Below are 12,230 nucleotides of genomic sequence, written 5' to 3'. Positions count from 1 at the left end.
AGAAATAAGGGAGTCCTGCTAAGAATTTTTCTTTCCAAAAATCTTGGTTCGAATCTTCTCTTAACATTAATCTGGTTAGAAACGTAGTTTTATAATTTTGGAAATCACTTAATTTTTTACATTTTAAATTGCTTAGAAGTTCTGCATTTTTATCTTTTAAAAGAGAAGGGTCTCCTATAAAATGTAAAGAAATTGTTAAGATTAGAGTTGATACTGCATCTTGGATAGTTTCTCCAGATTCATTATATATGGGTTCTCCATCACTATTTACCTGAACTGAATTTAATATTTCTAATTGATGCATATCTGTTAGATGGTAATCCCACCATCCTTTTAGTTGTCCTGTGAAACCTGCTATAATTATTTCTGCTATTGCTCTATCTGAGGCAAAAGACTGGGTTTTATACGCATTAGCTGCCATTGTCATTTGTTGTAATAGGCTTAAAATATTATATTCAGATAGTCCATCTATATTCCATTCATATACTGTTGAAGCATTATATTTAAACTGAGATGTTATGTTGGGTCTTTCCATGACCCTTAGGTCTGGTGCCCTACTTACTATTTCTTTATGTGATATGGGATTTATTTCAAATTGTTTTATATCTTCTGAATCTGGCTGACTTTGCTCAGACTCGGATTCTTCATTTAATGCATTTATATTTCCAGACTGTGGAGTTTCTGGGATTATATTTCTACTAGATTCTGAGACCTCTATCTTACTTAACTGGTCTTTTAGACTTTGCAAAAATTCATTTTTATTTGCTTTTAATTCCTTCTGGCTTGAACTAGATATTTGGTAGGGTTTAAACATATGAGGTTTTATTTCTTTTTTCTCTTCTACCTCTTCATCTTTATCTTTTAAAATTTTCTCTATCTTTTTTAACTGAGTTCCTAAACATATTAAACTTGCATTACTAAAGTTATTTTGTTCTATTATTTTCTTATCTGCATCATTTTCTTTAGCTATTTTATATGGCGCACAAACTATTTCATATATATATATATATATATATATATATATATATATATATATATAATTATTATATATAATATTTTTTAGAAAAAATTACTTTTTATTTCTTGAGGTTTAACATAATTAACACTTCTGTCTCTCTATTTTGACGACCCAACACTTAAATTTCACACTTTCTCTTCTGTCCAAATTTGTAGTTCTTCTGTCTAAAATAACCGTTTGGGACATGTGAATTGATAAAATTGATCCTCATAAAAAATTTCTCTATTTTTGGTGATTCGTCATAGCTGCACTAAGCAAGGTCTTATATTAGCATACAGTAAATGATGGATATGACCAATGGATGCAGGGAAAGCGTGCAGATCATCCATGGCTATTTCAAGTTCATAAAGGGTTTGATCTAATATCTCCACACAATCATTTAACGCATTTTTTTCCTCGGAAATCAAATCCTAAAACATGAAGAACTCCAAAACGTGGGTTCTTGTTTGGCTGCAGATTTCTCAGTTGCATCTACGGTGAATTCAAGAATATAGAGTAAAGTACTGAAATTCTTGGAAATGGGAATGGAGGAGAGAGTAGTGAACCACAAAGAAGGGTAGAGAGTTCTTGAACAAGCCGTTCTGATAGTAGGATGTGAAATTGGAGTTGGAGTTGTAGAGACAACAGGGTCTAATAATCCTTGTTTTTCTTTGGAATCAAGAGAGAATTCTCTTAAGAAAGAAGCTAGGAGAAGTGTTGTTAGGTTGAAAAAGATTAAGAGAACAACAATCTTTTGATGGTTTCTTGTTGAATTCTTGGAAGGCGAAGATGAGTTCTTGAAAATGATGGTCATTAAGGACATTTTTTGTAAAAAATTTCACCTCTTACTTTATACTCTTTGACCAAACGGTCATTTTAGACGGAAGAATTATGAATTCGGATAGAAGAGAAAGTGGGGGACTTAAGTGTTGGGTCATCAAAATAGAGAGATAGAAGTGTTAATTACGTTAAATCTAATTACGTTAAATCTCAGGGACTAAAAAATAATTTTTCCTATTTTTTTTATTTAAATCGAGCTGAAGATCCTTGGAAAATTTATTCTAAATCCTTGAGTTCTAATGAACTACAGGAGGCTTCCAATTTTAACTTAAAGTGACATGGCTTGAATGACAGGAGGCTTCCTTATCTTAGTGGCCTGCTCAAAGCCATAAGCAATCTCTATTAGTTTTGGCTCTGTACCCTTTAATCCTCCAAAGCAGATGCCAAAGGGCAACCCCGTAGTGTCATACCCAGCAGGGACAGTGATTCCTGGATATCCTCCAATTGCAAGAACTGTTGAGATACTTGAGCTCCTTTCCATATCATAAGGAGCCACTAGGGCATCTAGATTCTGCTCCCTCACCAATTTCTCCAATCCATTTCTTGAAAGTTTGTTCAGATTTTCCACTGCTACCTTCAGCTTTTCGTCTGCTCCTTCCATGTACTCAGCCAATTCCAACAGGTCTTGTGGCTGCACAACCATTGAAAGGAGGAAAATTCTTAGATCAAGATTCATCATGGATTAGATCCATGATGCGGCTCCATGTGAATTTTTTATGGAGGAATCCACATTCATATATTTTGGGTCCATGTGAACCGGGTTTTAAGTAAGTTTTTTTCATGAAAGAAATCAATCATTGTGTGATCTCCTAAGGAGTGCACATTGAAATAAAATTAAATCACTCACTTACCAAGTTGGAGGAGTTCTTGTTGAAGGCAATGATGTCTGCTAAGGTTCGTACCGGGGATTTCACCAGTTGTTCTAGGTATGCATTTAAAGCTGGCTTGAACTCAGCCAACAATGCATCTAGTTCACCACTTGCACTGACATCTAAGATCAAACTAATGTTGGAAATTTCCAAATGATCTACCAGAATTGCTTCCTTTTGCCTTTTTTATTTTTTGGGTCACAGAAATGTTTCATCAAGATATGCTTATCAAAAATTACGTAAACTAGAACGATGAGAGTAATTTCATTCTGTTACCTTAGTGTGTTGAGGTGGCGCTCGAATGCTTGAGCAACAACAGATCCCTCGTCATTAAAGAACTCGAAGAAGGGTTTCCTGACTATCCCTAATCGCTTCCCTTTAAGGCCATTAGGATTAAGGAATTGCTTGTAGCGATTGGGTGGAATGAACTGGGCTGCGGCTTTAGTTGCATTATCATCGTAATCAACGCCTACAATGGCATCAAGAATATAAACAGCATCTCTTACTGTCCGGCACATTGGCCTGCTCCATCCAACATGTGAAAATTGCTTTGTCAAGCATACAATAAACAATCGCAGCATAAAATCCACAGCCACTGATGTGCATATATATTCAGAATAACTTCAAATTGCTTTGATGGAGAAAATTAAAGTAAGAACTTACTGCATGCAAGCTATTAAAAAAACATGCTAAAAGTTCAACTAATCTAAATAAAAGAGATCTGCATTGTAGATGGGTAGCCTGACTAGCTGCAGAGGACTTGAATGCAAAGTTAAGAAAAGGATGAAATACTTTCTAAAAACGTCAAAGCGATGGTACAAACTGGAAACAGTTTCTACTTTAAACCAAATAATAGTTTGTTATTCCATAGTGTTTAGCATCATTTCATCGGCTATGAAATTATTAGGCACACTTGATTATTAGGCACACCTGATATATATATCTATCTAATATAATTCTGACACGTAATTTAAAATTAAAGGAAATTTTATCTAAAATATGATGGACCACCTATTAATGTGAAATTCTAACTTTTCATTACTTAGTTGTATAAATAAACTTATACACCTGGATGCGTGCAATAATTTTTCATCATGGAAAATTTGTATACTCACCCGAATGTGTATGTATGTTCAATGCAATTCCTATAATTTAAAATTAAAAAAAAGATTATTTAACATATGGTGGGAGCATATATTAATATCATCGCCTACCCGACTGTGTCCTGTCTGGGGGAGATCGGGATGACTCCAGCTCTACTAGTGAGACCAACGGTTGGTTTGATACCCACAACAGAGTTAACACTGGCTGGACATAACATGGATCCATCAGTCTCGGTCCCCAGGGAAACTGCTACCATATTGGCTGCCACTGATATTCCTGATCCGCTACTTGACCCACAAGGCCCTTTTGATTGAACATAAGGATTCTGCAACCAAACTCAAACATAATCCTATTATTTATCTAGTATGCAATTGAAATCAGATAAGCAAATTAATAGGAGTGCGAGAAGGACCTTACCTTTCCTTGACCTCTTCTTTCACAGAAACCAGAAGCTATTTTAATCGATCTAAAACCAGCCCATTCGCTCATGCTAGCCTTCCCCAATATGATGGCGCCAGCTTTCCTCAACTTGACCACCACACCTGCATCTCTGGGCACGACTGAGCCGAGCAACGCATACGAGCCAGCAGTGGTGTTGAGCTTATCTTTGGTTGCTATATTATCTTTGAGCAGGATTGGAATGCCATGCAAACTAGGCAAACATTCTGGAACCTTAGCCTCACGCTCTTGGTCAGCCTTGTCAGCCAGGTCGAGAGAATCAGGGTTCACTTCTATAACCCCTCGAAGGATCGGATCGAGCCTGCTGATTTTATCGAGGTAGAACTGAACGAGTTGTCTGGAGGTTAGATTTTTTTGCTTAAATGCCAGAAGAAGATCATCTATGGTTGCTTCTTCAATTGAGAATGCGATAGTTATCTTGGTAAAGAATCCACATAATAATATGGATAAGAGAATTGAAACAAGTGGTGAATTGGTAGACATAGCTCAGCTCTGCTCAAATGAAGAGTTGAATTATTTAGCTTAATTACCAGATCTGGTATGGTGCAGAAGGGATGAAAAATGATGCAGATTTTATAAAGGAGATGAGCCTTGCAGAATTGATTATTAATGTATATAATTTTTTTTCTTTTTCTATTTTCCAGAGAATTTGTGCAACAAGACATGAGTTAATCGTTTTCTTTCTTTTTAGCACGGGAAATCAAATCATGAAGTTGTTTACTTACTGCTGTACGTATATTTTTTTATTTGCTATGATAGCTCCACTTATCAATAGGCCAGCCGCACGTATTAATTAGATATTTAACCAGCTAGATTTAATTTTAGTTTTTATTAATTTTCAAAATGCATAATTCTTAAATTTTATAATTAAAAGAATAATAAATACTTTTTTAAATATATAAGAGATATTTATAATAATAACTAAGTATTAATTAAATATGTCTAATATTCTAATCAAGACAAAACTTAATTTTGATATTAATAAATTTTTTATGATTATAAAAATTGACCACATATTATGTAATATTTTATTACACCTATTACTTTAACTTCGATATTATATATATATATATATATATATATATTAACAAAATCCTAAATTTTAGTACAATAAAATATTTTTCAATTGGCATTAGTGATGATTTTTTTTCAACCTTATAAATTAATATATAACATTTAACGAAACAGAGTAATAATTTATTAAAAAAGGAAACAAATATATGAGCTGTGCGGATATTAAATAAAAATATTATAATTTTTATATTTTATAAAATTATTACAATAATCTTTTGAATAAGAGATTTCTATCTATACTCTATGTAGCTATATCTATCCATCCACATCTATCATCTACAATGAATATCAGAATTGCGAATATTAATCTTGATAGTTTAGTATTATCACAAAAAGTTATAATTCTATAAAAAATAAATTTGAAAGTTATGATAATTATTTTTCTAGAATATAATTATAAATATAAAAATGGGATGGGAGAGGGGAAATATTAGAATTGTCGATAACATTCTTGATTGTTTAGCATTAAAAAAAATATAATTTTATAAAAAATTTAGTTTGAAAATTATAAATTATTTTTTAAAAATTATTATTTTCTTTTAAAAAATAAACTAAATCGATCTTTATTTTAAGAAAGTTGAAAACTAAAAACTTGATTCGATAAAATTTTACACATTTACCCGTATAGTTTTGGAATCACACTAACCTAATTTGACTTATTTTTATTAGATTTATTAGATTTTTATGTTTAATTTTAAAATTTTTAATTTTAATCTATTACTTGATTTTTTACTTTATTTATAGTGTTTTTTGCCGGTCAAAACAATTTAAGGAATAAAATAGACACTTTGGAGAGAAATCTGGGATAATTTAGAGGGATTTTGAAGGAACAGACAAAAATATGGGACAACTCCGTATTTTATCTCTGCCCCGTATTTTTGCATTTTGTCATGTGTTTCTCTCTGGGCAATAGTTTTTTAGGCCAAATCATCCGGTATAAAATACGGGGTAGATCCATTTTTCATAGTTTACCCCATATTTCGCTATTTTCCACGTGCTCTGCCTTGTGTTATTGCAAGAAATTCAAATTCTCTATGTTTTCCACCAGGGCCACGGATTAGGAGTCTGAAGAATGTATAAATACATCATAACTGAGAGACTAAAGGATTTTTTTGGGCCCACTTTTGAACACATAGACACGGCAGAAATCGTAAAGAACTCAAAGAGGAAGATTTGAAATATCTAGAAGGAGAAATTCATTTAGAGTTTTTCTTTCTTCTCTTATTCTCTTTATTTATTATTCACGATTACTTTAGGATGATTTTGGGTAATTTCTCAATACAGTTGATTGTTGAATCCTTGAACATGAGCAACTAAATTCCTTTACTAGGGGACTTAATGTAGCTTGAATTATTGGTTTTGTTTAATTCATTTGAGTTGATTTTTTTAACAATCTATTATTTAATTCTTGATATTAATGCTTTTGAGTAACTACGGGATATTTGAATGATTTTATTTTGAGATTAATACTGAAATGGAACTTTTTAGAACTGAATTGATAATTGAATATCACAAAAATACTAATTGGATTGGAAATAAAGATTTGACTTGTAGAGTTTTAGACAAAATAATCACATAAATTTTCACCAGATTGTCTCTTTACACCTAATATCTGCAAAACATGATTAAAACCACAAAATTAGGCAGAAATGGTGTAAATAAACATCAAGAATATCGTGATAAAATGGACTAAAATATACTCTATCAAATACCCCCACACCTAGCCTTTTGCTTGTCCTCAAGCAAATAAACACAGTCAAACAAGCTTTCTTTGCTACTTGATCCTTATTTCCACTTAAACTCTTACTCAAGACACTTATTTTGAATTATTATAGTGAAGAATATATGCATCAAGGTTACTTACCTTTCCTTGTTTCCCTTTACTTACCATGGCTAGGATTTGTTTTCCTCAAGAGAGAGATTACATATGCACATGTTATTGTTAAGTTAAGGCTCTTTCTAGCTTTCAGAGTGACTTGCCCTTACCTTGAAGTACTTTATTCAGCTTTTTACACATTAATCTTGCTTGAAAAAATCACCAACCTTTTGACATGAAGGTACATATTGGTGATACCCACCCCTAGTTACTCAGTTGGGTCACCTGTTCAAGTGGCTACTAGCTCTGTTCATAGTCTTTCAACCATTGGAACAGTTTTCAGTTTGTGCTCATGAAGTCTAGGCCTTTGCTGAATTTCTTTAATTAATGCATTGCGCAAATCAACACCAATTGCTAAATCAAGTCATGTTAAGTTCATTCACACAGATTCCATGTCATCAATATATTTTTCACCATGGCAAGCTCAAAGATTCAATTCAATTCAAAAGGTAATTCTCAAACATAAATATAACTCACTGCAATTGATTCAACATAAGTTTAAAGAGTCATCACATCAATGGGGTCATGGAAAGAAAAGCACATCCAACATAGTCTATCAGTTTGAGTAGAGCAAATAAAAAAGAAGAAGATTGTGGTTGTGTGTGTTATTGAAAGAAAAAATGAAAACAAACTGAAAGGAGAAAAAACGCATAAACTGAAAGAAAGAAGAAGGAAAAATCGCAAAAAAAAAAAAAAAACTAAAAGGAAAAAAGAAAAAATTTCGCAAACTGAAAGAAAAAGAAAAGAAGAAGAAGAAGAAGAAGAAGAAGAAGAAGAAATTCAGAGATATGCACCTCCACACCTAAATCATGCATTGTCCTCAATGTATTGGAAAAATTAAAATGCAAAAGAAAACTGAGTACTCCCCTGGGTGTGGTGTGCATGGTGCGATCCACTTGATTAAGACTTCAAGTAATTGGGGAAGGGAAAAGAGTCCCATCTGCATTGAGTGAAAAGTGTAGCACTCCTTTTGATTTGGTCATTACCCATCCTATTTTTTCCATGTACTCATGAAGTAACATGATTAGCTTTTTCTCCTTCAGATGAGGTGTGCCTCTAGCCCTTATGTTTGCATTTTTGAGCACTTCCAACTTCAATTTATATTTCTCCATAGCTAGCTGCAATTTAGTACTGAATTCAGACAAAATAAATTCTACCTTATCCGGAGGTTTAGGAAGGCATTGATCTGCATGCTCCTTTGGTTTGGGTGCTTGGAATACCATTTGTTCCTTGTGAGCATAGGCTGTTTGCGTTGAATCTATGGCTGAATTGGTTTCCGGTTCTTCTTTATGCGCAGGACATACCTGAAAGGGATGACTGTCCTGCGGTTCAAGCTGAAGAGGCGTGCCTGGAATGCTCTCTATCTGTGCAAGGTTGATCTGCACACCAAGCTGAAGTGGTGCGATATGCTTCTATTCATTCTGCACATGGTTGCAGTCCACCTGTTAGATGCAACAACCAGTTTCTTTTAGTTCTGACTCTTTTTGGCTCTCTTCCCTACATAGATCATTGTTTAGTATATCATCTTGGTTTATATAAAAGATATCTTTGCTTAAACAATCAATGATATCTAAACTATCAACAGGTTCTGTTTGATTAGTTTGTTTGGACAAACAGTTTTCTGGTTGTGTTTCTTCAGCAGTTTGTTCTTGTACTTGCAAACTTTCATCATCTTCCTCATCATCTTATTCTCTTCTTAACATGAGTGCATTCAATGAGATGGCCATTTGATCCACTTGTTATTGGAGACTTTGCACAGAAATCGCCAATGTCTTCATTATCTCTTCATCAAGGTGCATGTTGGAACTTAGAGGTACTGTTTGGGCTTGATTTCCTTGATAGTTCTGGTAGTGGTCAGCCCTAGCATAGTCATAGTTCAGATGGTCTCTCCAATATGGATTGTAGGTATTAAGGTAGGGATCATGTCTTGGTTGTCCATAGAATCTTCCAAATGCATGTACTTGTTGATCATCCTCATAAAGTGTAGGACATTGATAAGTTGGATGTCCTACATGTGCGCAAATCCCACATGGTCTAATTCGCTGAAGCTGTTGAGCTTGTTGAACTCGACCTATGACATAACTATTCACAATAGAGGTTAGTTCAGAAATCTGAGCAGTGAGAATAGATGTACTTACCTCAGCATGGATCAAATCTACGATGATGACTGAGTCTCTGGAGAGATGATGGGCGGCTGAATAGTCACTAGAAGGAGTGTGGTGCGATTGGAGTGTTTTAGAAGTGTGGTATGCGATGGAGTGCTCTCTCTCTCTCTCTTTTTTTTATGCTCATATCTGCGATGAGGTGTTCTTTAGGTGGTAGATCTAGCCTTGAAAGAAAAATAAATGAGTTAGATCAATTCCCCGGCAACGGCGCCAATTTTTGACTCGCGGTTGTCGAAACCGGTCAAAAATAACATTTTTGGTTATCAACAATTTTACAACTGTAGATAGTGGTGAAAGGATCGAATCCATAGGGAATTGGGAACTTACCTATTTTCCTTATCAAGACCAAGAGAATTAACTGAAACAAAAATAAACTGAAAGAGAAATAAACTGAAACAAGATAAACGAAAAGCAAAACAAACTGAAAGTGAAATAAACTAAAAGCGAGATAAACGGAAAGCAAAATAAACTAAAAGCAAAATAAACTGAAACCGAAAAAAACTGAAAGTGAAACAAACTGAAAGCGAAATAAACTGAAAGTGAAATAAACTGAAAGCGAAAAGGGGGGTTTTGAGATTGATTCAATTAAACAATTACTGAAAGCAATAAAATAAGCGAATAATAAAATAAAATGAAAATCCAAAAATGAGAAGGTTCTAGTTGAAGAATTGGGTCCACTTTAGTTGTTGGGATTGATCATTGACACTTAGTTTCTTTTGATTGATTCAATAGATTAGTTATGGAGATGGAAGACGCTTCTCACCACCATTATCTCTCCTTATGATTAAACCAATTAGAGAACGTCCTCTAATAAATCACTAATCAACAAGTTGCCAAGGAACGTCCTTGGGCCTCAGGCAATAAACAACTCTCAACTGCATTAAAAAATAGAGAGATATAATCCTAGTTATCCAAACGTATGGTGACAACACTAGATCATGCAACTTCCTTAGTTTTTACACCAAGTGTTCTTATGTTTGAATAATCCAAGCAATTACGGACTTAAATCATCCAAACTAACATATTATTACTTTGCAATCAAGAATCAACGTAGATCTAAATAACAAAGCAATATTGAAATCAAGCATGAAATTGTATAAATATTGAACAACCAAAAGATAAACAATGTTTGATCAAGTCTCCCAATCCATAAAACAACTAAAGTATCACCTAATCTTCAACTAGAATAAAAGGTTTCAGCCTCTCATTGCTGAAACAAAAACCAAAAAATAAAGAAAGGAAGAAGAAGAGATGGCGTCACTTGAGTGTGTGCATATATTTGAACAAAGAAAGAAAGATCTGCGATTTGAATTCCAAATAATCTTCTGACTGAACTTTCCTTATTTGCTTTTGCTTCTGTACTTTTCTTATTTGAAAACTTTCCTTTTCTGAAAACTTTCCTTATTTGAAAACTTTCCTTTTTTGGCACTTTACATATTTGGCACTTTTTGGCAGCTTTAAGAGCATTTTCACCAGATTGTCTCTTTACACCTAATATCTGCAAAACATGATTAAAACCACAAAATTAGGCAGAAATGGTGTAAATAAACATCAAGAATATCATGATAAAATGGACAAAAATATGCTCTATCACACTGCACTCCTCTATAAGTATCACAGTCTCCTGATCATCTAACCTTCTTTTCTTGGAGAGAATTTCCTTCAGAAACTTTGCATAACTAGGCATATGAGCCCATACTTCAGCAAAAGGAATGTTAATATGCAACTTTTTAAATACTTCCAAGAATTTCAGAAAGTTCTTATCTTCAATATTTTTCTTGAGCCTTTGAGGGAAAGGAATTAGTGGTTTGTATGGGGTACAACCGCCTCTACCTTAGGCTCTTCTACTACCTCCTCTTTAACTATTTGCTCTTTTTTCTTTGCTTGCTCCTTTAGAGGTAGCTCCTCCAACTGTTTGTCATTTCTCAAGGTAATTACATTTACATGTTCTCTTGGATTTATTTCAATGTTGCTAAGCAAAGTACCTTGAGTTCTCTTAGATACTAGATTTGCTAATTATCCCATCTGGGCCTCCAAATTTTTTATAGCAGCTTGTTGATTTTGAAGGTTAGATCTGGTTTCTCCTATGAAGGATCTGGTTTCTCCCATAAAGACATTAGTGGCTCTAGTGGCTCTAGCAAGAGTTTCAACTATGTTCTCCAAACTGCTCTTTTCTCAGGTGGCTGAAATCTAGGTGGTGCTTTCTGTGGAGGTGGCAAAACTTGAGTTTGTGGCTGAGTTTTTCCACCTGAGATTCGAATGATCTCTCCAACCTGGATGATAAGTGTTGGAGTATGGATTATTTGGCTAGCATCCCTTATTATCCATATAATTAATCTGCTCAACTTGCAAAAGAGAGTAGTTGATAGAGCATATTTTAGTCCATTTTATCATTATGTTCTTGATGTTATTTACATCTTTTCTGCCTAATTTTGTGGTTTTAATCATATTTTGCAGATAATAGGTGTAAAGAGACATTCTAGAGAAAATGCTCTTAAAACTGCCAAAAAGTGCCAAATATGGAAAGTGCCAAAAAAGGAAAGTTTTCAAATAAGGAAAGTTTTCAAATAAGGAAAGTGCATAAGCAAAAGCAAATAAGGAAAACTCAGTCAGAAGATTATTTGAAATTCAAATCGCAAATCTTTCTTTCCTTGTTCAAAGATGTGCACACACTGCAGCAGTCATATCTTCCTATTTAGGCAACAAGATTTCAAGGAGATGCACTTGCCTCTTCTACATTCAGCATTCAAAATTCAAATGAAGGCTCCACCTAAAAAGGAAAGACCGGACATATATCTTTCCACTTCTGCACATTAATGACTGCACGCTCTCCTTCCTCTTCTGCA

At 33.9% G+C, this 12,230-nt stretch overlaps 1 protein-coding gene across 1 annotated transcript; it reads right to left on the bottom strand.

The window, feature by feature from the left end:
• Window positions 1-1,995: 1,995 nt before the first annotated feature.
• On the bottom strand, window positions 1,996-4,836 carry LOC110608083 (probable amidase At4g34880). The gene is made up of 5 exons (XM_021747292.2): window positions 4,228-4,836; window positions 3,921-4,135; window positions 2,983-3,228; window positions 2,689-2,887; window positions 1,996-2,468 (listed from the first exon to the last, which is right to left on the bottom strand). The coding sequence occupies exons 1-5, from the start codon at window positions 4,750-4,752 to the stop codon at window positions 2,106-2,108; spliced, it is 1,548 nt and encodes a 515-aa protein (XP_021602984.1). The 5' UTR covers window positions 4,753-4,836; the 3' UTR covers window positions 1,996-2,105.
• Between the last annotated feature and the right edge of the window lie 7,394 nt (window positions 4,837-12,230).

The sequence above is a fragment of the Manihot esculenta genome, chromosome 11, assembly GCF_001659605.2.
Source record: "Manihot esculenta cultivar AM560-2 chromosome 11, M.esculenta_v8, whole genome shotgun sequence".
NCBI lineage: Eukaryota > Viridiplantae > Streptophyta > Magnoliopsida > Malpighiales > Euphorbiaceae > Manihot > Manihot esculenta.
The sequence above is the reverse complement of the archived record's forward strand: the minus strand, read 5'-3'. Positions and strand labels throughout refer to the sequence as shown.

Excerpts from the sequence above, each read along its gene's own strand:
- LOC110608083 (XM_021747292.2), bottom strand. The coding sequence starts at position 4,752 with ATGTCTACCAATTCACCACTTGTTTCAATTCTCTTATCCATATTATTA. Across the intron at positions 3,229-3,920 it reads CCCAGACAGGACACAGTCGG|GCCAATGTGCCGGACAGTAA; the intron begins GTAGGCGATGAT and ends TGGATGGAGCAG. Across the intron at positions 2,888-2,982 it reads CGCCACCTCAACACACTAAG|GCAAAAGGAAGCAATTCTGG; the intron begins GTAACAGAATGA and ends AAAATAAAAAAG.